The sequence below is a fragment of the Durio zibethinus genome, chromosome 18, assembly GCF_047325235.1.
Source record: "Durio zibethinus cultivar Kanyao isolate XHJ-2024 chromosome 18, ASM4732523v1, whole genome shotgun sequence".
NCBI lineage: Eukaryota > Viridiplantae > Streptophyta > Magnoliopsida > Malvales > Malvaceae > Durio > Durio zibethinus.
In genome coordinates, this window is record NC_143179.1 from 6800213 (window position 1) to 6820869 (window position 20657).

A 20657-nucleotide genomic window follows, 5' to 3' on the forward strand; every position below is an offset into this window, starting at 1 on the left:
TATGCTTCTTAATGTATTTAAAAACATTTAAATATAAAATAACTAATTTTATTTTATGAAAAATTTTAAAACATATAAAAATTAATAAAAATATATAATTTAATTTGATTTAAAAATTTTTATTCTAAATTAATATATATATATATATATATTTAATATATAAACTAATCATATCGAATAAAAAAGTAATCAAAATCAAATCGAAAACTAAAATTTTTTTTTTCACCTGTACTGCCTAGCCAGCTAATTAACCAGGCCCAAGCTTAAAAAGCTTTTGATTAGGCTCATTCAAGATAAGGCTGTCAGGCCAATTCCATATAACAAATGATACAAACTTGAAAGAGTTGGTAGCAGAATCCTGAAAGTCACAATCGATTTTGCAGAAAAGAGAATGAGGGTGATGGAGACTGGGGAACGAACCACTTATTTTCAGTGGGGAAGCAGATGGAGACAGTTGAGTTGTAATACAGATGGTTGAGCACTTGTAATTGGCCACGTTGTCTTTAGGGTTGGAACCAGTCACTTTCACAGTGGAATGAACTGTGAGACCTCGCCTGCCCCCTCCCTCTGTCAAAGGCTTCTTTCATTTCAAGATTTTGGACTCTTTCTTGCTTCTTCACTAAAACTCCCCTTCTGTCTTAACTTATCTTCTAAAGTTTAAGACTTCCAAAAACATAATTAACATTAGCTTCTGCCCTTCTGTCCCAAACTTTAAACAATAATAGAGAATTGTATTACTTTATAATCCAAATTTTAATTTAATTAATTTATTTAATTACTTTTAAGATATAATATTTAATAGATTTAAAAATCTCAATATTTGTAATTACTTTTCCTTATCTCCTCTTACTTATATATGACTTATAATTAGTTGTAATTAGATATTTGCCTAAAGAAGATCTTAATACTAATTAATTCGTTTCTCAAATTTATCTAACTATTTACATTAAGTTCATCTATAAAATTTTTCAAGAAGACAGACATGGAAGACTAATTGAACGAAGGAGTTTTTAAGACAATGCTTTCATCAGTTGGCTCTTATTACTATGTATCAGTACTTTTCATTTAGTATGAAATTTATTTACCCCGTTTGCTGTTGTGGTAATTCATTTTCTCCACCTTCTCTGTTTTCAATGAGGAGAAATTCAATAATTAAATTCATTCAAAATGTACGTCTCAACATTTAAACATTCAAAAAACTTCAATATGCTTTTGCCTGATTTTGGAGTTTTCCATCCGTATACAATGTCAAACAGAAAGGACCCAAAGAGACTAAAGAAACACAGCCGAAAACGGAGGATGGGCTTAGCTAAGGTTAAAGGACTACACTAATCTGTCCCTGGGTCCCAACCATCATCAAAAGCCTGCGCTAAAGCTTTTAGCTGAAGCATTGACAGCTACGGGCTTAAAAACCATGCCAGCCCAGGTCATATGCTGCTGAAGTGATGGTCAAATTCATCTAAAAAAAACAATCTGAGTTGATCACATGTTGCAAATGAGAGAGAAAGAGAGGGGTTGGTTTGGGTGTGGTCGTTTGGATTTGGGGGGTGCTCAAGAACCCAGAAAATGCGACCATTAATGAGAATGATAGGTTGTTACTCCAATGAAGAAAGGCAAGCAACTATTCCGACATATTTATATACTCACTGCCAAAATCCAGCATTCTTTAATTTGCATTCCAATTAGGGAAATGCCTTTGACAATCTGTGGTGCAAAACAGGGAATGTCCTTGATCGTTGTTTTTACAAGAATCCAGGTTCTCATAAATGCATGATATATAGGAGAAAGAGACGAGAAAGCAACACAACTAACCCCTTCTTTCCACCACTTCTCTCTTCCCTTCTCGTATACAATGTTCCATAGCTTTCAAGCCAAAGGTACAGGGTAAAAAAACAAAACAAGGCATACATCCAATAGTCCCCCACATATGGAAAGCAGATCATGTCTGCAGGGCTCACATTCTCTCTAATTTACCTTTACTAAAACCTCAACAGGTTTTTCCTTTCGCACTAGCCTTTCTGTCTGTCTTTCTCTCTTTCTCATTCCATTGTCTCTTTTTTAATCTTTAAGCCCATGCACATCCTATGAAACCGACGTTTCCTTGTTCATGGAAAAAACTTGTCAAGCACAAATTCCCAGTAACAATTTCTAGCTTATTTCTCTTTCCTTTTTGTCGTCGAAAGATTCTAATAAATCAGTTACTCTAACCCTTAAATTAAATCGCAATGTATGATTTTTTTTTCATTTTGATTCAAATCTCAATATTTATAATGTTTTATTATCGTATTGCGATTTTATTTGTAAAATAAAATTGTCCGAGGTTTTACATAGAGAAAATTTTTCTTTAGGTTTTAAAAAAGCTTTTGGAAGGACATGCATTTATCATACTATGAGAACAAAATATTTATTTCATGTTAGGGTGGTGGGATATGTTGGCTTTTTTCTTGTCTCTTCATTACATAATGGGAACAAAAAATGAATTGCTTAATTAAGTAATTAGTTAAGAACACAACTAATATAGAGATTCACAATACAATTTAGTGGCCAATATTTTGTCTTTTTTTGCAAACCAATAATTTTTAAATCGTCAATTTGAATATTTTTGTCTCTTGGCATCATGCCAACAATAATTTTAGATCATTTAAATTCCAGAATGCCACCGTTTGGCTAAAAGATGTGATGAACTGACGGTCAATGCTTTAATTCATGTTTAAGATTGTTCATAAAAATAGGTTTAATTAATTTTTTGGAAGCAAAAAATATAATATTTGATTTTTAATTAATATGATCCAAAAGCGCAAGATGATATTAATTTACTTTGTTATATAAAGATGTTATATTTTATTCACCTAATAATTATGGCAAACCCAATAATGTGGTGTTTAAAACTCAATGGACTTGTCACTGCAATTTCTTTATTTGACGGAAAAAGTTAGACGAGGAAATGAAAGATTTGAACCAATCGATTTATTAATTTTTGTATATGTCATAAATATTTTACCTTAAATAAGGCAGGCAAATAATCTTTTAACCTATTATTTTGTGGATAATTAAATCTTGTTCCAAAAACCAAAAATGTTATAGATGAGAAATTGAGCATCAAAAACCAAAAAAAAAAAAAAAAAGATTTTCTTTTTTCTTCTAATCCTTTGGTGCAATTTGCAATTTGCAATTTGCGTGGAAAGAAGTTTTTTTCAAAAGTCCAACAGAGAAGACTGAGATTTGTAACTTTTTGGGGTCCCATTCTATCATATCTGCTTTCAAATCAAACGATTAGTACAGCATATTCCATCTCATTTTCCTTCAATCTTCTTCAAGATTTTTTTTTTAGAAGTTGAATCCTGGAAAGCTTAAGCTTCATTGCTCAAAGAGTTGAGCAATCCAAAATCCTATCTTTTTCTTTTCATTTCTTTCAAAAAAACATAAGAAACAGCATGCCGCAAGATTTTTCTCTCATTTTTCCCTTGCTCTTCCTTTTCCTCTCTTCTCCTCTCAGGCCTATCTTTGCTGTAACAGTTCTCCCCTGCAGAAATATGTCAATGGAAAGGCAAACAAACACTAGAACAAACAAAAGCCAATCCTGCTTAAATTCCACTCTAGGGTTTACATCGAAACAATCAGATCAACTGGTCAAATTAAAAAAAAAAAGTCATATATGGAAAGCTATATATGGAAACCTGGTGTAAGCTGATGTAAGGTCATCAGCTACAGTTACTAGCACAAGCGACAAACACAAAATGTTTGGATAATATGGAAAGCTTATCCCATTAACAACGTTAATTCAGATTTAGAACTTTAAAATCTAATTAAACTACATTTCTTAAGAACATGCAGTGAAATAAACAGAGAGAACAAGTAAAAGTTCAACAGTTTTCTTCTTCTTCTTCTGCTTCTACATTTCATGACCAGTTCGAGAACAAGGTCTCAAAAATCTCTGTAAAAACCTCTATAATTATCCTATGATGGTGATGAGAGTTCAGTGACAGGAAACACTGCAACAGTTGCTTGAGATCCTTAGCTGCAAATATATGTCTCTCAACAATCATCTCCACCATTGATGTCCTGAAATCATTGTGGGGATCACTAGAACTTTTCACTACAGCAAAGCAGTCTTTCACTTTATTGGTTCCTTCGGTAGGTAAAACCCCCATGTCACGGCTCCTGTTTTTAACTCTTCTTCGACGATTGGTGCACCTTTTCCGGTAATTAGAATGTTGCCGGAAAGACTCGGGTGAATCCGACGAGAGAGTCCTTGAAGAGAAAAGAGTCTCTGTTTCATCTTCACTGCTAAACCACCACCAACCATAAGTCTTATTAGTAGCACTTTCTTGAGAAGATGAGCTGAAAAAAGTGGTAGTAGAAGACATATTCTTGCTTTTAACATGAACCCTTTTGTTATTCTTCTTTTTCTTCTTCTCGTGTTTAGCCAAGCTCTTCTTTTTCTCATAGAAACCAAAGTCTTTACAGTCGGAGAAGAGGTTCAAAGGCGATATAGGGGAAGCAGGAGGGCACTTGCGGCCATCAAAAGCAGCCGCCGAGACAAGGAAAGGAGGGTAACGAGCAGTCACTTTACGCCTTGGCAGAGTCTCTCTAGGTGTAATCGTGATACAATCATGATTGATGGCGCCTTGGGTCGATTCAGGGCATCTGGGTTTACAAATGGAAGGGAAGGATCGAGGCTTAGACGGCGACAATGGCTCGACCAAGTGGAATTTGCTGTGGTTCTGTGGTGAGAAAACAGCTTTTTCAATAACGTCCGAGACGTTCCGGGTTCGGCAGGATCCAAACGAGGATCGAAACATGCGAGAGATTCTTATCTTGAATCGATTTTCCATTTCGGAGAGAAAGCGAAAATGTGGGTTATTTCTTGAAGGGAGAGTGGCTTTATCTGAATGAAGAAACAAAACTTATATAAACAATAAGAAACCGAAAGTGGAAGTGATTTTTATAATGATAATTCAATGAAAACTTTCTGCTGTTTTTTTCGTCCATTTCTTTGTCCTTAATTGTGGAAATTTTGTTTTGTTATTAATGAGTGATATATAAAAACATGTTCAAAGTCTGACGGATCAACTTTTCTTATGTGCTTTAATTTTTAAATTTGAAAGTAGAAATTGTTCCAACTAAAAGTCTAATTACTGATTTTGAAATTTAATTACAGTTGATAAGGCTGATTGAAAATGGATAATTTTTTAGGTTGAAAAAAGGTGCATGAAATCAATTGAGCAGGTCAATCCTGGTTTGGAAAATGAATTCCAAGTATGATATGGTTAAAGTAAATGCCGTGCCTACCATATTTTTGTCTTATATTTGGTTTATATTTGAAATTCAAATTGCTTTTTCGAAACATATTTTCTTATATCAATTTGATAGGTTCAGAAATTTAATCAAAATTGATAAAGAAATTGAACTCTTTTATTTACTGAAAATATTTAATCCTTGAGAATTGAAATTCAAACTGTGATATCACATGAAAGTAAATTAAAGTGAAAAATTTTGATCCCCGTGAGCACATAATGACACAGGAAAGTTCCTTGTCAATGAGGTAACCGAGTAATTGACAATTATTGAAGAATTTAGTAACAAGCATGTTCATGATTGGGTACTTGAGTGAACTACTATGTTTTTTATATATTTGTGGCAACGAAGATATCTGTGTGCAAACGACTGTTAAAATCGCTAGATTCAGGATGCTGTCCCTACATCTGAGTTTATTATTATTAGCCTTTTAAGTGTGCGTGGTACCACTTAAATAAATTATAATATAATTGTGGGCAAAGCTTTTTTGGGTAGGGCGGAATTTGAAATGTGCCACAAATGATTTTCAAAAGCCTGTCTATAAGCAAATAATAATTGCTACTAAGTATTCATATTCACACGCCTTTAAATTCCGAAATCAAATAGGTTTTTTTTTCAAAAAAAAAAAAAAACAATTTTCAATTCGAAGCCAAGCTAGATATGATAAATCAAGGCAAACATCGTGATTTGATCTAATTTTATAAAAAAATTTTATCCTTTAAGTTAATATTGAAGTTTGAATTTAAGATCTTCAATTTAAAAATAAATTTTAATACGATTCATTGTTGATTTTATAGGTTTTTTTTTTTTTTTTTTTTGTGTTCGTAACCTTACTAATTATTTACTGAAGATAATTAAGTTTATGTATTTTCAAAACTATATGATAAAATATAACAAAAAATTTAATTCAATTAATTTATATAATTCATATTAAAGTTTAAAAAATAACATCAACAAATTATAAGTTTGAATACTTATAATTTTTTAGTCTTAGGTTACAATCTCAAATTAATTTTTACAATTAAATTGTTTGAATAGATCGTTTACTCCCTATTCATAATATTTTTTTACACAATTTAATATATTTGTAAATTTAAAATTGAAAATTAAAAGAACACTCTATCTCTGTTTAGACAATATATATTTCACCAGAAAATAATTACTGGGAAATTATTAAGATAAATAATATAAGAATAACGCCATATATAAGAGGATATGAATGGGACACCGATCGTAAAGCACGTAACCGTGACATTCCCATCGGACAATTAAGAATGACATCGTTTGTTTGTCTCCCCTTTTGGCCCATAAATTTGGTGGCTGCCATAAGCACTTCCTTTTATCCCCCGGCAATGGTGCCCCCTTTGCGGGGTAACCACAAGTGGAATATGCTTTAAAAACATTTCACATACAAACATATGGTTCATGTACGAAGCATGGAAATTGAGACTAGTTGAATTTTGATCTCAAAGATTTGATTTTATCATGAAACTTTAATGTGATTTAATCATAAATAAATAAATATGATTTTATTTGAATTTTGCGATTGTGATTAAATTACGTCAAAATTTTATGATAGCACATATGAAATCATGCAAGCTCATGAGATTAGAATTGCGATAAAACTTGGGACTTTTATTTTCTTGGGCACTCTCTTATATGTATAAAAATATTTATGAAATTATCACTATCTGTCTAGCTCATTCACGTTTACACAAATATACTAGTATATGATACCAAAACAATTACCAATTGCCTTGCCTTGCCTGAATTACAATAGCCTAAACTCTAATGAAACACTATTGAAGTTTAAGTAAGATCAAAAGTAAGAGTGAGGAAATATTTGAAAAAAAAAAAGTTTAAATTATAAAATTTGATTTGGTTTTGATTAATTTTTTCATTTGATTTGGATAAATTCAGATATTAAATGGATATATTAAGTTCGGATTAAATTTCAGATCGAAATATAAAATATAAAAAAAATTTAACTGAATCAAATTATATATTTTTATATATTTTTATTATATATTTTAAATTTTTATAAAATAAAAATAATTAATATATATAAATTTATTTAAATATATTAAAAATCTTATTAATATAATATATAAAAAATTTTAAATTTTAAAAATTGATAAATTAAATCATATCTGTAAAATTCAATTCATATTAGATTAATTAAAAAATCAATTTAAATTTAAAAAGAAACCAAGCACATGGATCAAGTCGTACCGGGGGAAGTGCTTCCGCCTCTGAGTGTGTGAGGGTGAGAGAAAGTTAGGGAAAGTATTATAAAATACGCACTAGGTTGACAGTGGAGGATAAAGGTAGTATTGTCATATTTTCCATGTTTGATATCAGAAGCTACATTTTTTTATATATATATTTTCTCACCCTTTTCGTCTTTCAAACCTGTAATAGATTTTTATATAAGCTTGTCAATATGCTAGTGTCTGGCTTAAACTTGAACGCTAGAGGACAAACAAACAGGTCGAAGGCTTTGGCTACACCAAGAAGTTGAATCTTAGAGAGTACTCTGAATATATCAGACTTTCTATCTCTATTTCCCAAAAATAGGGGTCTTAAACTCCTTAAAACTAGATGTCGTAATATGATAAAAAAATAAAAAAATTATATAATTTAAAATTTTATTAAAAATCATATATGAATTTAATAAAATAAAAAATATATATTTTATTTTAGATATATATTTAACACGAAATATAATATAATAAGTTTCACATTTTTTACACACAAACTGTAAGACACGAATAGACAAATCTACTTAAAACACACGCAATGTCAAAGCGTGAAGACTATCAAAGAGCATCTCACCGTGTAGGAAGATTCCAAACAAGAAAAAAAACATATCGAAGAGGTGCAGTTCTTACCCTTTGAAATGCCACACCAAGAGCAAACAGACAGTTTGAGTGGTTGATTTCAGCTTTATGGAGTAAGAGGCAAAGCTCAGCGACAAGTAGAACCCTTTTGTTTTGACATAGATTTCCTGACCCCATTTTTGTTTTGGCTAGCTTTTAAAACCCCTAAGGTCATCGGTACGAAAGGCTCTGAAAAGATTTTTCAAATGAAAAGCAAAACGCCATTTGATTTCTCAACTGAGGCTTGAACAGTAGAGCCCGGTAGCACTTACAGCATTTGCCAAGTGGCTTATGACTTTTTTTTTTTTTTTGTAACATATTATTTTGTGGGTTCATGTCAAATTTTCATGTGTGGTTGTCTTTTACAGTTGGCTTTACCAAAGTAATCTTACTACAAACATTCATGACCTTGGATTAGCATATATACTCAAGTCTTATGATTACATTGGCTGTCAATAAAACAAATCGTAGTTAATAGTTTTTTAATTAATTTTGATTATAGAATATATAGATCCTGCATTACTAAAAATAGCCTTCTGTGAGATATAAGCCAGGTTTGTGAGATAGTAAAATTAAACATTTCCCTCATCAATGCATCCTTTAAAATTGTGTCATGAATAAATGACCAATTATATAACAGAATCAGCTGATTTCCCTGTTCATTTTCCCAATGAATTGGCTAGCCTGGATATGTAAATCAAGAAAAATTATAATGCTGCATGTCAAAACTCTTTAAAAAAGCTATTACTATTCAATATTCAATTTGATTGTAAGTCAATGCATGTACGAAACACTGATCTTAAGTACAACCCATATTAAATGCAGCTGATGGCAATAGTATCACATTTCTCTCATTTGCGTTCCCCTTTTACCATCATCATTTTTATCTTTATCCTCAAACAGTGCCCAGACCTCTTCCAGGCTCTTGTTTTTGGTCTCTGGCAGAAAGAAATAAAAGAACACTGTGCCCACCACCATTATTCCAGAAAGCACAAAAAACATTCCTCCAAATGTTATTTTCTTGGATATTGTCAAAAATGTCATGGAAACCACCCCACTAACCAGCCTGTTCACTGATATAGCCAGGCCTGTGCCCTGGGCCCGTAGCCGCAATGGAAATATTTCTGATGAATAAACCCATGTGATCGGACCGAGGCCAATCGAGAAGAAGGCAGCATCGGCACAGACAGCCACGATGCATACAATAAGAGCCCACAAAGGTTTGGTTTCCGAATGTTCGAGAAATTTAGAACCCATGCCCAACGCAGCCAAGGACACGGCCATCCCAATTGAGCCTAGCAACAAAAGAGGCCGTCTCCCAAACCTGTCCAAATAAAGAGCCGAAATCAACACAAAAGAAGCCTTGGCTACTCCCATGATGACATTAACACCGAAGAGCTGTCTTTTATTTTGAATGCCAGCATCCTTGAACACTGCGGGGCAATAGTATATAACAGCATCATTGCCAGAAGCTTGCATAAAAAAGTTAATCCCAATGGCTGCAATAAGAATTCGACGAACAGGTCTTGATGGGCTTAATAGAAGTTCCCTCCAAACCCCTTGGCCACGCCAATTGCTATTGCTTGAAGAGGTTGCTTGGCCTAAGTCCATAGCAGCAGCTTTGGTTATTTCACTGAGTCTAAATTCAGCTTCTTGAGAACTATCCGAGACTTTGATCAAAATCCTTTTTGCTTCATCTGTTCTTCCTTTCATGACAAGCCAACGAGGTGATTCTGGCATTGCTATAACACCAAATCCAATTGCAACAGCCGGTATTGCTGCGAAACCAAGCATCAGTCTCCAGTTTATGTTTTGGGGCAAACCTGATAAGGAATAGTTAACGATGTAGCCTAGGAGGATTCCAGAGACGATGAATACTTCGGGGAGGGAAGTGAGGAACCCACGTTTCATGGCAGGGGAGATTTCAGCTGTGTATACAGGAGAAATCATGAGGGAATAGCCGACGCCAATGCCAGCGACTATGCGGCCTAATAGGAGCATTGAGAAAGAGGGTGCAAACCCCATTAGAAGTGCACCTACTAGGAATGTCACTGCGGCTAGAACAATTGTGTAACGTCTGCCTATGTAATCTGAGGTTTTGCCAGAAGCAAGTGAGCCTATGAGTGAAAGTACATTCAGGCTACCAACTAAGATTTCTACTTGAACTGATGTAATTTTTAGGTTTTCTTTGATAAAGATCACTGCCCCACTCATGACACCAATATCTGCAAAAGGTATACAGAGCAAATCACCCAAAAATTTCAGAGATGATGAAAAAGGACTTTGATTTGAAGGCGTGCATGCAAGACACAAGAATTAATTAATTGTGGGTTTTGAATCTTTTGATTAGTAATCAAAAAGCAATTTTATTAAATCTCTATTTGGGTTCTTGACGATTTTAGGGGGAAAAATTAGATATAAGAAATGAGACAAATAAAAGTGGACTCACCATAGCCTAAGAGAATAGAGTTTGTAGAGGCCAAAAGAGCGCAAAGAAGAGTGTATTTGTTTAGACCAGTGGTTCCATGGCCAAAATCATCATACCCTGCCGCCTCCGTCTCATTGGCGTCCATTTGAGCTTCCTCTGCAGCCATTTTAAGCTTTTCCTTCCACCTTTTTTTTATTCGTCAAGTATTTTTGAAAGACACAAGGTATGTGTGGGGGAACTAGTGGCTTAAATGAGGAGTTCTATAGATTTAAAAATTTATAATTAGATATAATAAGATAAGTTATCATTAATTTTTTTTTTAAGTGTGATTGATCATCTAATAAATTTATCATTTTATAAATCTTCTAAGTTTGATTAAAGGTTCATAAAAAATAAGTTTTGGTTAACTAATCATAATATGGTTCGAAAGTTTGATTACATATGATGAAAATTATAGTATCCTTACATGTCCATATAAAGAATGATATTATTTTATTTTAAATTATCTTAAGTTTTTTATTCTAATGGTATTAAATTTAAATGTTAAATATTGAAAATAATTCTTAAAATTTTTCATCAATCTGGTAGAATTCTTAAAAATATTTTCTTACCTTAAGAGTATTCAAGAATTTTATTTGTTTTCTTAAAGAGGCTTCATTATCGGAAAAAGATTTAATCATTATTTTTATTTTAGTTTTTTTTTATAAAAAATATATCTAATTTTTCTACAATTTGAGTCAAATTACAAATATTTTTTGTCTAAAAATTTATTAAATAATCATCTATTTGTGATTACTAAAAAATTTTATCATTGGAATTTTTTTTTATTTTTTTATTTTTATTTCTAAATTTTTCACTATTTAGGTCTATTTAAAAAATTTTCTTGAAGTTTTATTTTTAAATTTTTTACTGTTTGGGTCTGTTTAGAAACAAACTTTTGTTAGTTTTCTTTTTTAATTTTTGGAAAGAAAATAATATAACAATTATATTTTGAAGTTTTATTTAAATTCTTTCATAATTTGAGATAAATTTAAAGAAATTTGTTATGTAGAGATTTTTTAAAAAATTTACTATTCAAAATTTTAAAGAATTTTATTATTGGATAATTGTCAAATATTTTTCAACCAATTTTTTTAAGTTACATTTTTTTATTTGAAAAATAATACAATTACTTTTATTAAAATTTTATCTAAATTATTTCATAATTTGGGACAAATTTAGAGAAATTTTTTGCCTAAAGATTTTTTTAAGAAATTTACTATTTGAAATTTTTAAGAATCTCATCATATGATAATTAGTATTAATTTCAAAATTTTTTTTAAAAAAATTTATTATTGATTATTTTTTAAAATTAAAAATAAATATTAATTATTATTATTGAAACTTTATATAAATTATTTAACAATTTGGGACAAATTAAAAAAAATTTCTTAACTAAGAATTTTATAGAAATTAATATTTTGTAATTTCTAAAAATTTTCATCATTGGATAATTAGTATTTTTTTAAAAAAAATTTATTTTGTTTTATATATTTTTTAATTTTTTTCTAAATTTAATCATGCAAAAATACTTTAAAAACAAATACACAAAGAAAATAAATAAATAAATAAATAAATAAAATACCAAGTAATCAGCTTGGCTCCAGCAGCTAAAAGGCTTAGCTAGAGACACAGATGCCAGTTCCAAAGATGTGGCTCAGTGTCTCGATATAGCTTGGCTTGGCTTCAAGTTTCAACTACTAGAAGCGGGTCACGGATTGGGTCACCCACTAGAAAATGTGCAGATCTTGAGGGCTACTTAACCTCTAAAATGCTACCATTTAAGCCTGAATATAAAAGGCCAAATTTTTTCTTTTTCCTTTAGATTTCTCTTTTTTTTCTCTCTTTTCTCTTTTCTCTCCCTCTCTCTTTAAACCAAGAACACCTATTGAATCTTTACCGGATTATGAAAACTCTTGTCAAAATCTAGATTGAGTCGTCGAAAGTTCATCAGTTTCTAGAAAACTAATGTCGAAAACTGGGAATCTCATTGAAATTTGGGATGATGTTAGAAAGTCATCAAATCTTCAAAGGTTGTCGAAAAATTTCACCAAAAATTGGGATTTTTAGAAAAAAATTTTCTTTTTAAACAAAAAAATCTCTCAAAAAATTTTTGTATTTTATGGCTACTTTTTGTTTTGTTATTCTGCCTCGATCATTTATGTTTTACTGCTTGGTGTGGGTCTATATTTATAGAGTTTAAATCCAGATAACCTTAAACTAAAAAAGGTTTTAATTTCTTTTAAATTTTAACTCCAAAATTTAAGTCCAATTCAAACTCTTTAATCCAAACAAACGAGTTTCACACAAACTCTACCTCTTGATTTTTCCTTTTTCCTTTTTTTGTTTTTTGTTTTTTATTTTTTGTTTATTTTTATTAACAAAATAATTAGAACCCTAGACAAATTGGGATGTCTACAGTTACTCTTATTTGTGTATTTTCTTTGAAATAAGAATTATGCAAAAACGTAGATAACCCTTATATCCAAGTAATCAATTTGACAATTTTTTTTATTTTTTAAATGGATATCAAACCTTTCGAATAACATAAAACTCCTCTAAACAGAGGCACAATGACTTTGAAAAATAAATAAGGCTCCTCTAAACAGAAGCTTAATGACTTTAAAAAATAAATAAGGCTCTTCTAAGTAAAAGCTCTATAACTCTAAAAAATAAATAAGGCTCATCTAAGCAAATGTTAAATAACTTTTGAAAAATAAATAAGGCTTTTCTAAGCAAAGGCTCAATAACTTTGAGAAATAAATAAAGCTTATTGCTAATCATGTCTAGAGGTCTTACAGATTATCAAAAAAAATTATAAGAGATTATGCCTATAGGTTTTACAAATCGTTGCTAATATTAAGAAATATCCTTTTCAAGGATCCGAATCTTATCTTAAAGGTTTTCTTTTTGCAAATGAGAATTTGAAATTCTTTCATTGAAAAATTTTCATATCTATCTTCTTCATGTAGGATCTTGAAATATCCCTGCTTCCTAAATTCATGCATTAGATATTTTTAAATGCAATGCATGCTATGTACTAAATATTTAGAAATATAATGCATGGTATGCAAATGTCAATTAATTAATTTTTTTTCAATTACGGTACTTAAGTTTTTCAAGCTTTTTCCTTGGATCTCGAACTCTTCAATCTTCAAGTACTAAGACCAAATCGATTTAATTCTTAATCATCTTTCCATATTTCTTTTTTAAAGAAATCTTTCCTCCCTAAATTCAATGTCTTTACCAAGAGCTGAACATTTCATGTTTGCCTTTACCACCCTCAACCTTTCTAAGGTAATATAAAAAATCTTTCATGTTATTATTCATTTATCAATCATTATTTCAATTTCAAAAAGTAAAAATGCAATCTCACATTTTTTTCGTTGCAAGGTATTTAAGGGAAAAACCAATGGATAGATTGGGAATAAATTGAAAATAGTCATTAAAAGGGAGACACAAGGAATGAAATGAAATATATCTTAAAAAAATGGTAGAACAACTTTGGCCATTAATAAAGAAGAATGGTTACAAAATGGGTATGGGTAACAACACCCAAAATAAATAATCAGATAATCATGATAATATATATTCAAGTCTTTTCGAAAAACTCAACACCTGATACACCTAACAACTTAGAGCTCATCAAAACATGCTAGCCTCTATATTAGTGAATTTTTAAATTTGATATTGTACCCTCATCATCTAAGCCCATTTTTCAGGTTTTTAACTTAAATGAATCTCTTTTAACCCAAACTACCATGTTGGGGTTTTTGAATTGAGTCTTTCTTTTTTTCATTTTTTTAAGCGTAGTATTTTTTCATAGTATTAGAATTTATAGGATTAGGCAAATCATCTCCATCCACCTCTGTTAATATTAATGCTCTATTCAAGAAAGATCTTTTCACTGCATATGACCCTTCTCAATTCGGAGTTCATTTTTGTCTATTATCATACAGGCTTAAAAAATTTCTTTTCAAAACCAACTTTTTTTCTCGGAAACAACGAGGTTGGACTTTTTTATCGTAAGCTTTCTTCATTCTTCTTTGATATAGCTGATCATGACACAGCACTGTCAATCTCTTATCTTCAATGAAATTTAACTGCTAGTAGCATTCTCGAAGCCATTTAGCTTCTTCTAGTCCAAACTTCCTTTAAAACTCTCAAGGATAAGATTTTTACTGCAACCAGTAATATAGCTTCCATCCCATAAACAAAAAAAATAGGGTTGTCCCAATAAAGATACGTACTGATGTTCGATAAGTATAAATGGCAAATGGTAACTTTTTATGATAGTCTTTATAAGTCTCAATCATTTTAACAAGAATTCTTTTTATATTCTTGTTTGTCACCTTGATTGCCCCATTCATTTTTAAGCGGTATGACATCGAATTATGATGTTTGATCTTATACTTGGCACATATTTTCTACATCATCTTATTGTTCAAATTCTTGGCATTATCTAAAATAATTTTCTCTAAAAGTTTATATCTATAAATAATCTTTCTTTTTATGAACTTACAGATCACAGATCATGTCACACTTTCAAATGAAACTATTTTAACCCATTTTGTGAAATAATCTATCATCATGAAAATGAACCCTTGCCCATTAGAAGCCTTTAAGGTAATAGGACCAATAACATCCATACCCCACGTGGAGAATGGCCAGGTTAGTGCCAAAACATATGAAGCAGTCGATGAAGCATGGATCTTATCAGCATAGATTGACACTTATGACAGCTTTGAGCATAGTCAATGCAATCTCTTTTCATTATCAACTAATAATACCCAACTCTTATGATCTATTTTATCATCATATGTCCATATGTATGTGCCTCACATATCCTATCATGCACCTCCTTAATAATTTTTCTTGCATCAATCGTATTTATGCATCTTAATAATATTTGATCACGGCTTCTTTTATACAAGATATTATCATCCAGTAAGAAACTTATAGTTAGTCTCTAGATAACTCTTTTATCATTCTTAGTTGCTTGGACTGGGTATTGCTGATTCTTAATGTATTACAAAATATCATAATACCATGATTTTTCATCTTTCTTTTTTTCTACATTAGAACAATGAATTGGTATATTCTTAGCATTTAGCTTGATGGGCTAAATATCGGTATTATTATTAATTCGAATAATTGTTACTAGAGTAGCCAAGGCATCAGTAATAAGATTTTTCTCACGAGGTAAATGATCAAACTAAATATCTTCAAATTGCTTCACCAACATTAATAAATACTTATGATATGAAATAAATTTTGAAGCTCTCATTTTTCATTCTCTTTTCAACTGATATATAATTAGAGCCGAGTCTCCAAACACTTTTAATACTCTAATCCTTCTATTTATAGTAGTTTATAAACTCATGACATAGGCCTCATATTCAGCAATGTTATTTGTGCAATTGAAATTCGATCTCACTATTATAGGATAATAGTGTTTTTTTTTTAAAATCAAAATTGCCCCAATTCTATGTCCTAAGGCATTTAACAGCTCTATTAAAGTACATTCTTCAACATTTCTCATTATGCTCTTCTTTTTCAAGTTGAAAAATATCCAACAAATTTTCATAAAAAAATTCTAACCTCATTAGCTCATAATCTTCAGTAGTATGATCTATGAGAAACTTGACTATAGCATTTTTTAATTATCTTTTGGCTCACATACACGATGTTATATTCTGATAGCATTACTTGCCATATCGTAATTCTTTTAGACAATAAAAGCTTTTCAAAAATATATTTGATTGGATCCAGTTTTGCTATAAGCTAGGTAGTATAATAGAGCATGTACTATTTGAGTCTTTTGGGTGTCCAAGCTAATGCATAACATATTTTCTCTAAAGAAGAATACTTTGACTCATATTCTGTGAACTTCTTACTCAGGTAGTAAATAACTCTTTCTTTTTTACTAGACTCATCTTATTGTCCTAGCACATATCTCATTGACTTCTTGTATATTATCAAATATAAGATCAAATGTCTTTTTTAAACAGATGGCAGCGATACTAAAAGATTTGACAAATACTATTTAATTTTATCAAAATCCTCTTAGCATTCCTCATTTCATTCTTCATGATTATTCTTACGATAAAACTTAAAAATAGGATCACACTTATATGTGAGCTAAGAAATGAACCAAGAAATGTAGTTCAATCTACCTAGAAAATTTTAAACTTTTTTTGATGTACTTGGAGGTGACAAATTTAAAATAGCTTGTATTTTGTCTAGATCGACTTCAATCCCTATTTCACTGACCACGAAGCTTAACACCTTTTTTGACTTTGTCCCGAATGTACATTTGACTGGATTCAACTTGAGTTGAAATTTTTTCAACCTTTCAAATAACTTTCTAAGGCTAATGATAAGTTCTTTTCTTTCACGAGATTTTGCAATCATATTATTTATATATACCTCAATCTTTTTGTGTATTATGTCATGGAAGAATGTCACAATAGCTTTTTGATAAGTTATTTCAGCATTTTTTAAACTAAAGGGCATAACTTTGTAACAAAATATACCCCATATAGTCACAAAAGTGATCTTTTCCTTATCATCTTGTGTTATTTTTATCTAATTATACCCTAAAAACCTATCCATAAAAGAAAATATTGAATGCCAAGATGTATTATCCACTAGTGTGTCAATATGAGGTAAAAAAAAGTCATAATTTAGGCTAGCCTTATTCAAGTCACGATAATCCATACACATTTGCACTATTTCATCTATCTTAGGGACTGGTACTATGTTGACTACTTATTCTGTATACTTGGTCATTTACAAAAAACCTGTATCAAACTACTTCTTCACCTCTTCTTTAATATTTAGCAATATTTCAGGCTTCATTCGCTTCAATTTCTATTAAATTGGTTTATATTTTAGCTTTTGGAGGCAATTTATGTTTCACTATTTCCGTGCTAAGCCAGGCATATCCTGATAAGAACAAGCAAACATATCTATGAATTCTCAAAGTAGATATACCAATCTTTACCTATCTATCGATTAAAGTGAGGTGCCAATTTTAACTTTTTTTATTATTTTTCTCAATTTCTAAGTTCACCAATTCAGTTATCTCTTAATAAGGCTCAATTTGTTTGTTTTCTTACTCAATTAATCTCATTAAGCCTACAATGAGGGCATATTCTTCATAATCATCTTTGTCATCAAGTTCATCAGTGCTAATCAAATTTTCAAAATTAATCCCTTGATCATTATCATGATTATCCTTATGTTTATTTAAAGACCTAAAATTGAATGAAATTAGATATGTTAACAATATGTGTTGAGAAAATGAAAAATGAAAGTAACAAAAAAAATGAATGAAAATGTATCATTCCTAATTTTGATTAAAATAATAAATAGATAAATGGCCCATATATAAAAGATCATCCCAATGTTTTTGGGTATAAGCTATTGGGATGTACACTTACATTGAAATGCTCTCAAGGATAGTAGGCATTTCAATGATGCTCCAATTGTTTAGTTTGTAACCTAGTGGACAAGGGTGAACCCACATTTCTTGTTCATGCCCTTTTTTTTCCAATTGTATGGATGGACAACTCAACGAATGCCTCTTTCATACTCAATTTAAAATCTTTCTTTGCCTCTAGGTACATAAACCTTTTAGGCCTGAAGGTATTATAGATGTGTGGGATGACAATTGGCATAGTCTTTGGTTTATACCCTTTTGGCCCAACCATTCTTCTTTCTCTCATGTTTGCTCGTTTTCTTCTTATCTTCTATCCTTCTACCTCATATCTTAGGCCCAACCTCTCACTGTTGTCAATTATTGTTGGAAACTTTCTTATCCCTTGTAAATTTTTATCTAGTCATGTTCTAAGATACCAACCTTTATAATGATCTGACTCATCACTATTTTTGAGAATTGTTGATTTTAGATCTTTCACCCATAAAATTGACCAGTTCAAAGGATTGGTAGGAATATTGTAAAGCTTTTTTAGCAACCTCTACATTTGAGGCATTCAATGACTAAGTTACAAGCATATCTTCTTTTCTAAATCTATCACCAACTGATCTTCCACATTAAACTTAATCTTTTGATTTAAGGTAGAAGGATAACATTTGCCATGTGAATCCATGGCCTTTTCAACAAACAGCTATAAGATAAAAAAATATCTATCACTTGAAATTTTATATTAAACGTGCATGGCCTAATCTGTAAGAGCATCTAAATATCTTTTAGAACTTTACACCCGGTCCCATCGAAAGCTTGGATGACTATATGGTTACTCTTCATATATGAATAACTAATAGGTAGCCTTGCCAAAGTTGATATAGGCATGATGTTAATAGTAAAGCCATTGTTGATGGGGACTTTGGCTATAATATACCTCTTGCACTTGACAGTGATATGTAGAGCCTTGGTGTTTTTCCTTTCTTCTAGAGAAATTTCATCATTGCTAAATGCTATATAGTTTGGCATAATTAAGTTTTCAGCTAAGTGATTCATATACTCAACAGACATATTATGTGCCATATATGCTTGGTTTAACACATTCAATAAAGCATTTTGGTGTGATTCAAAATTTAATAATAGTGATAGCAATGAAATTCGTTCTAACATTTTATTCAATTTTTTAACCCTAGAGTATTCACTGTGCATTACCAACTTCAAGAATTCATAAGTCTTTTTTTCTAACACTGGCTTTTGATAATCTTTTTTTAGTATCACTTCTGGTTTATTTTGTTTTTCCCCTACTTTAGCCTTTTCTTTTCTAATCCTATCCAGCATTTTTTGAGTATAGCATTTTTCACTTTGGGTGTCCAGTATTTTTAGAATATAACATTTTTCACTTCAGGTTATACCTCCTACATCAATTATATTGGTAACATCAGACTTAGGTGTATTCTTTTTTTTGCCCCTGGAATACCATATCATAACTATATCTCTATGGCATAGCTTTATTGTCCTTATAGGGAAATGGAACATGGATTTTAAAAGTTATTGGCCTAAGGATGAGTTTATCCACAATTGGCTTTGGTTTCTTTCTATAGTAAATTATTACTGGTCTTGAAACCAATTTTGATGGCTTGTCGGTCATAGATACTTTAATACTTCCTGAGGTTTTTCTTTCTTCATAAATCTCAATTTGGTAAGAATCCATAAGCTTCTGTACCTCTTGATAAAATTGCTCACAAGTTTCAATAGAGTGACTAATTATCCCATTATGATATTTACAGCTTTCCTCTAATACATATCCTCAGCGATAATTGTAGAGATCTACTGGCTATATCATATTAGCTTTATATAAAACATCAAATATTTGACTGGGAAGAGTCTTTATTTCTTCCACTTTCTTTTTCGTATGACACTTTTGATCTTCACTTAGAGTATTCACATTATGGTTAGACAAAAGATTACCACTAACATTTGACATTGTCATTATCCTTCTTGTATCAAAGTTTATCATTCCATCTTTCATCAATCGTTGCACCTTATGTTTTAGGGCAATACAATTCTCAGTGAAATGATCAACAATTCTATAATGATAGTCAAGTGAGTTGTAAAATTATACTACTTAAGATAGGGAGGCTTGAGTGGCTCTATATGGTTGGGAGTAATTAAGTGGTTGTTGTAGAGTTCTCAATATAATTTCATATAAGTCATAGAGTTTAGGTTAAATACGAATTTTTCTTGGGTAGTTTACAACTCTCGTGAACTACTTATTAGGTTAGTAGAATGAATTTAGGGTCTTCTAGGAGGTTGAGTGTTTAAACTGTATATGAGAGCTTAGAGTCTAAAAATGGATTGATATATTGGTAGGTAAGATGGCTATAGGGTTGGTTGGTATAGGTAAAGTGAAGTATTATTCATAGCAGGGTAGTATGGAGAGTAACTTTGTAGTAGATAATGTTGATAACCTATGAACTATTGTCTTTCAAAGCTCATAGCTTGAGTTTCAACCTCTTTTTTCTTTAAGGCTTTCTTAGTGGGAGCTTATTCTCCTTCCAACTTGCCATTCTTAATGGCATTCTCA

At 30.9% G+C, this 20657-nt stretch overlaps 2 protein-coding genes across 2 annotated transcripts; both read right to left on the minus strand.

Annotated features, from left to right (window-relative positions):
* Positions 1–3749: 3749 nt before the first annotated feature.
* On the minus strand, positions 3750–4956 carry LOC111299101 (transcription repressor OFP8-like). Its single transcript, XM_022894080.2, has one exon. It carries the CDS (start codon positions 4833–4835, stop codon positions 3900–3902), a length of 936 nt encoding a protein of 311 aa, XP_022749815.2. The 5' UTR covers positions 4836–4956; the 3' UTR covers positions 3750–3899.
* A 3965-nt stretch (positions 4957–8921) lies between these two features.
* LOC111299099 (polyol transporter 5-like) lies at positions 8922–10854 on the minus strand. The gene is made up of 2 exons (XM_022894077.2): positions 10627–10854; positions 8922–10402 (listed from the first exon to the last, which is right to left on the minus strand). Exons 1-2 carry the CDS (start codon positions 10769–10771, stop codon positions 9018–9020), a joined length of 1530 nt encoding a protein of 509 aa, XP_022749812.1. The 5' UTR covers positions 10772–10854; the 3' UTR covers positions 8922–9017.
* Positions 10855–20657: the final 9803 nt, after the last annotated feature.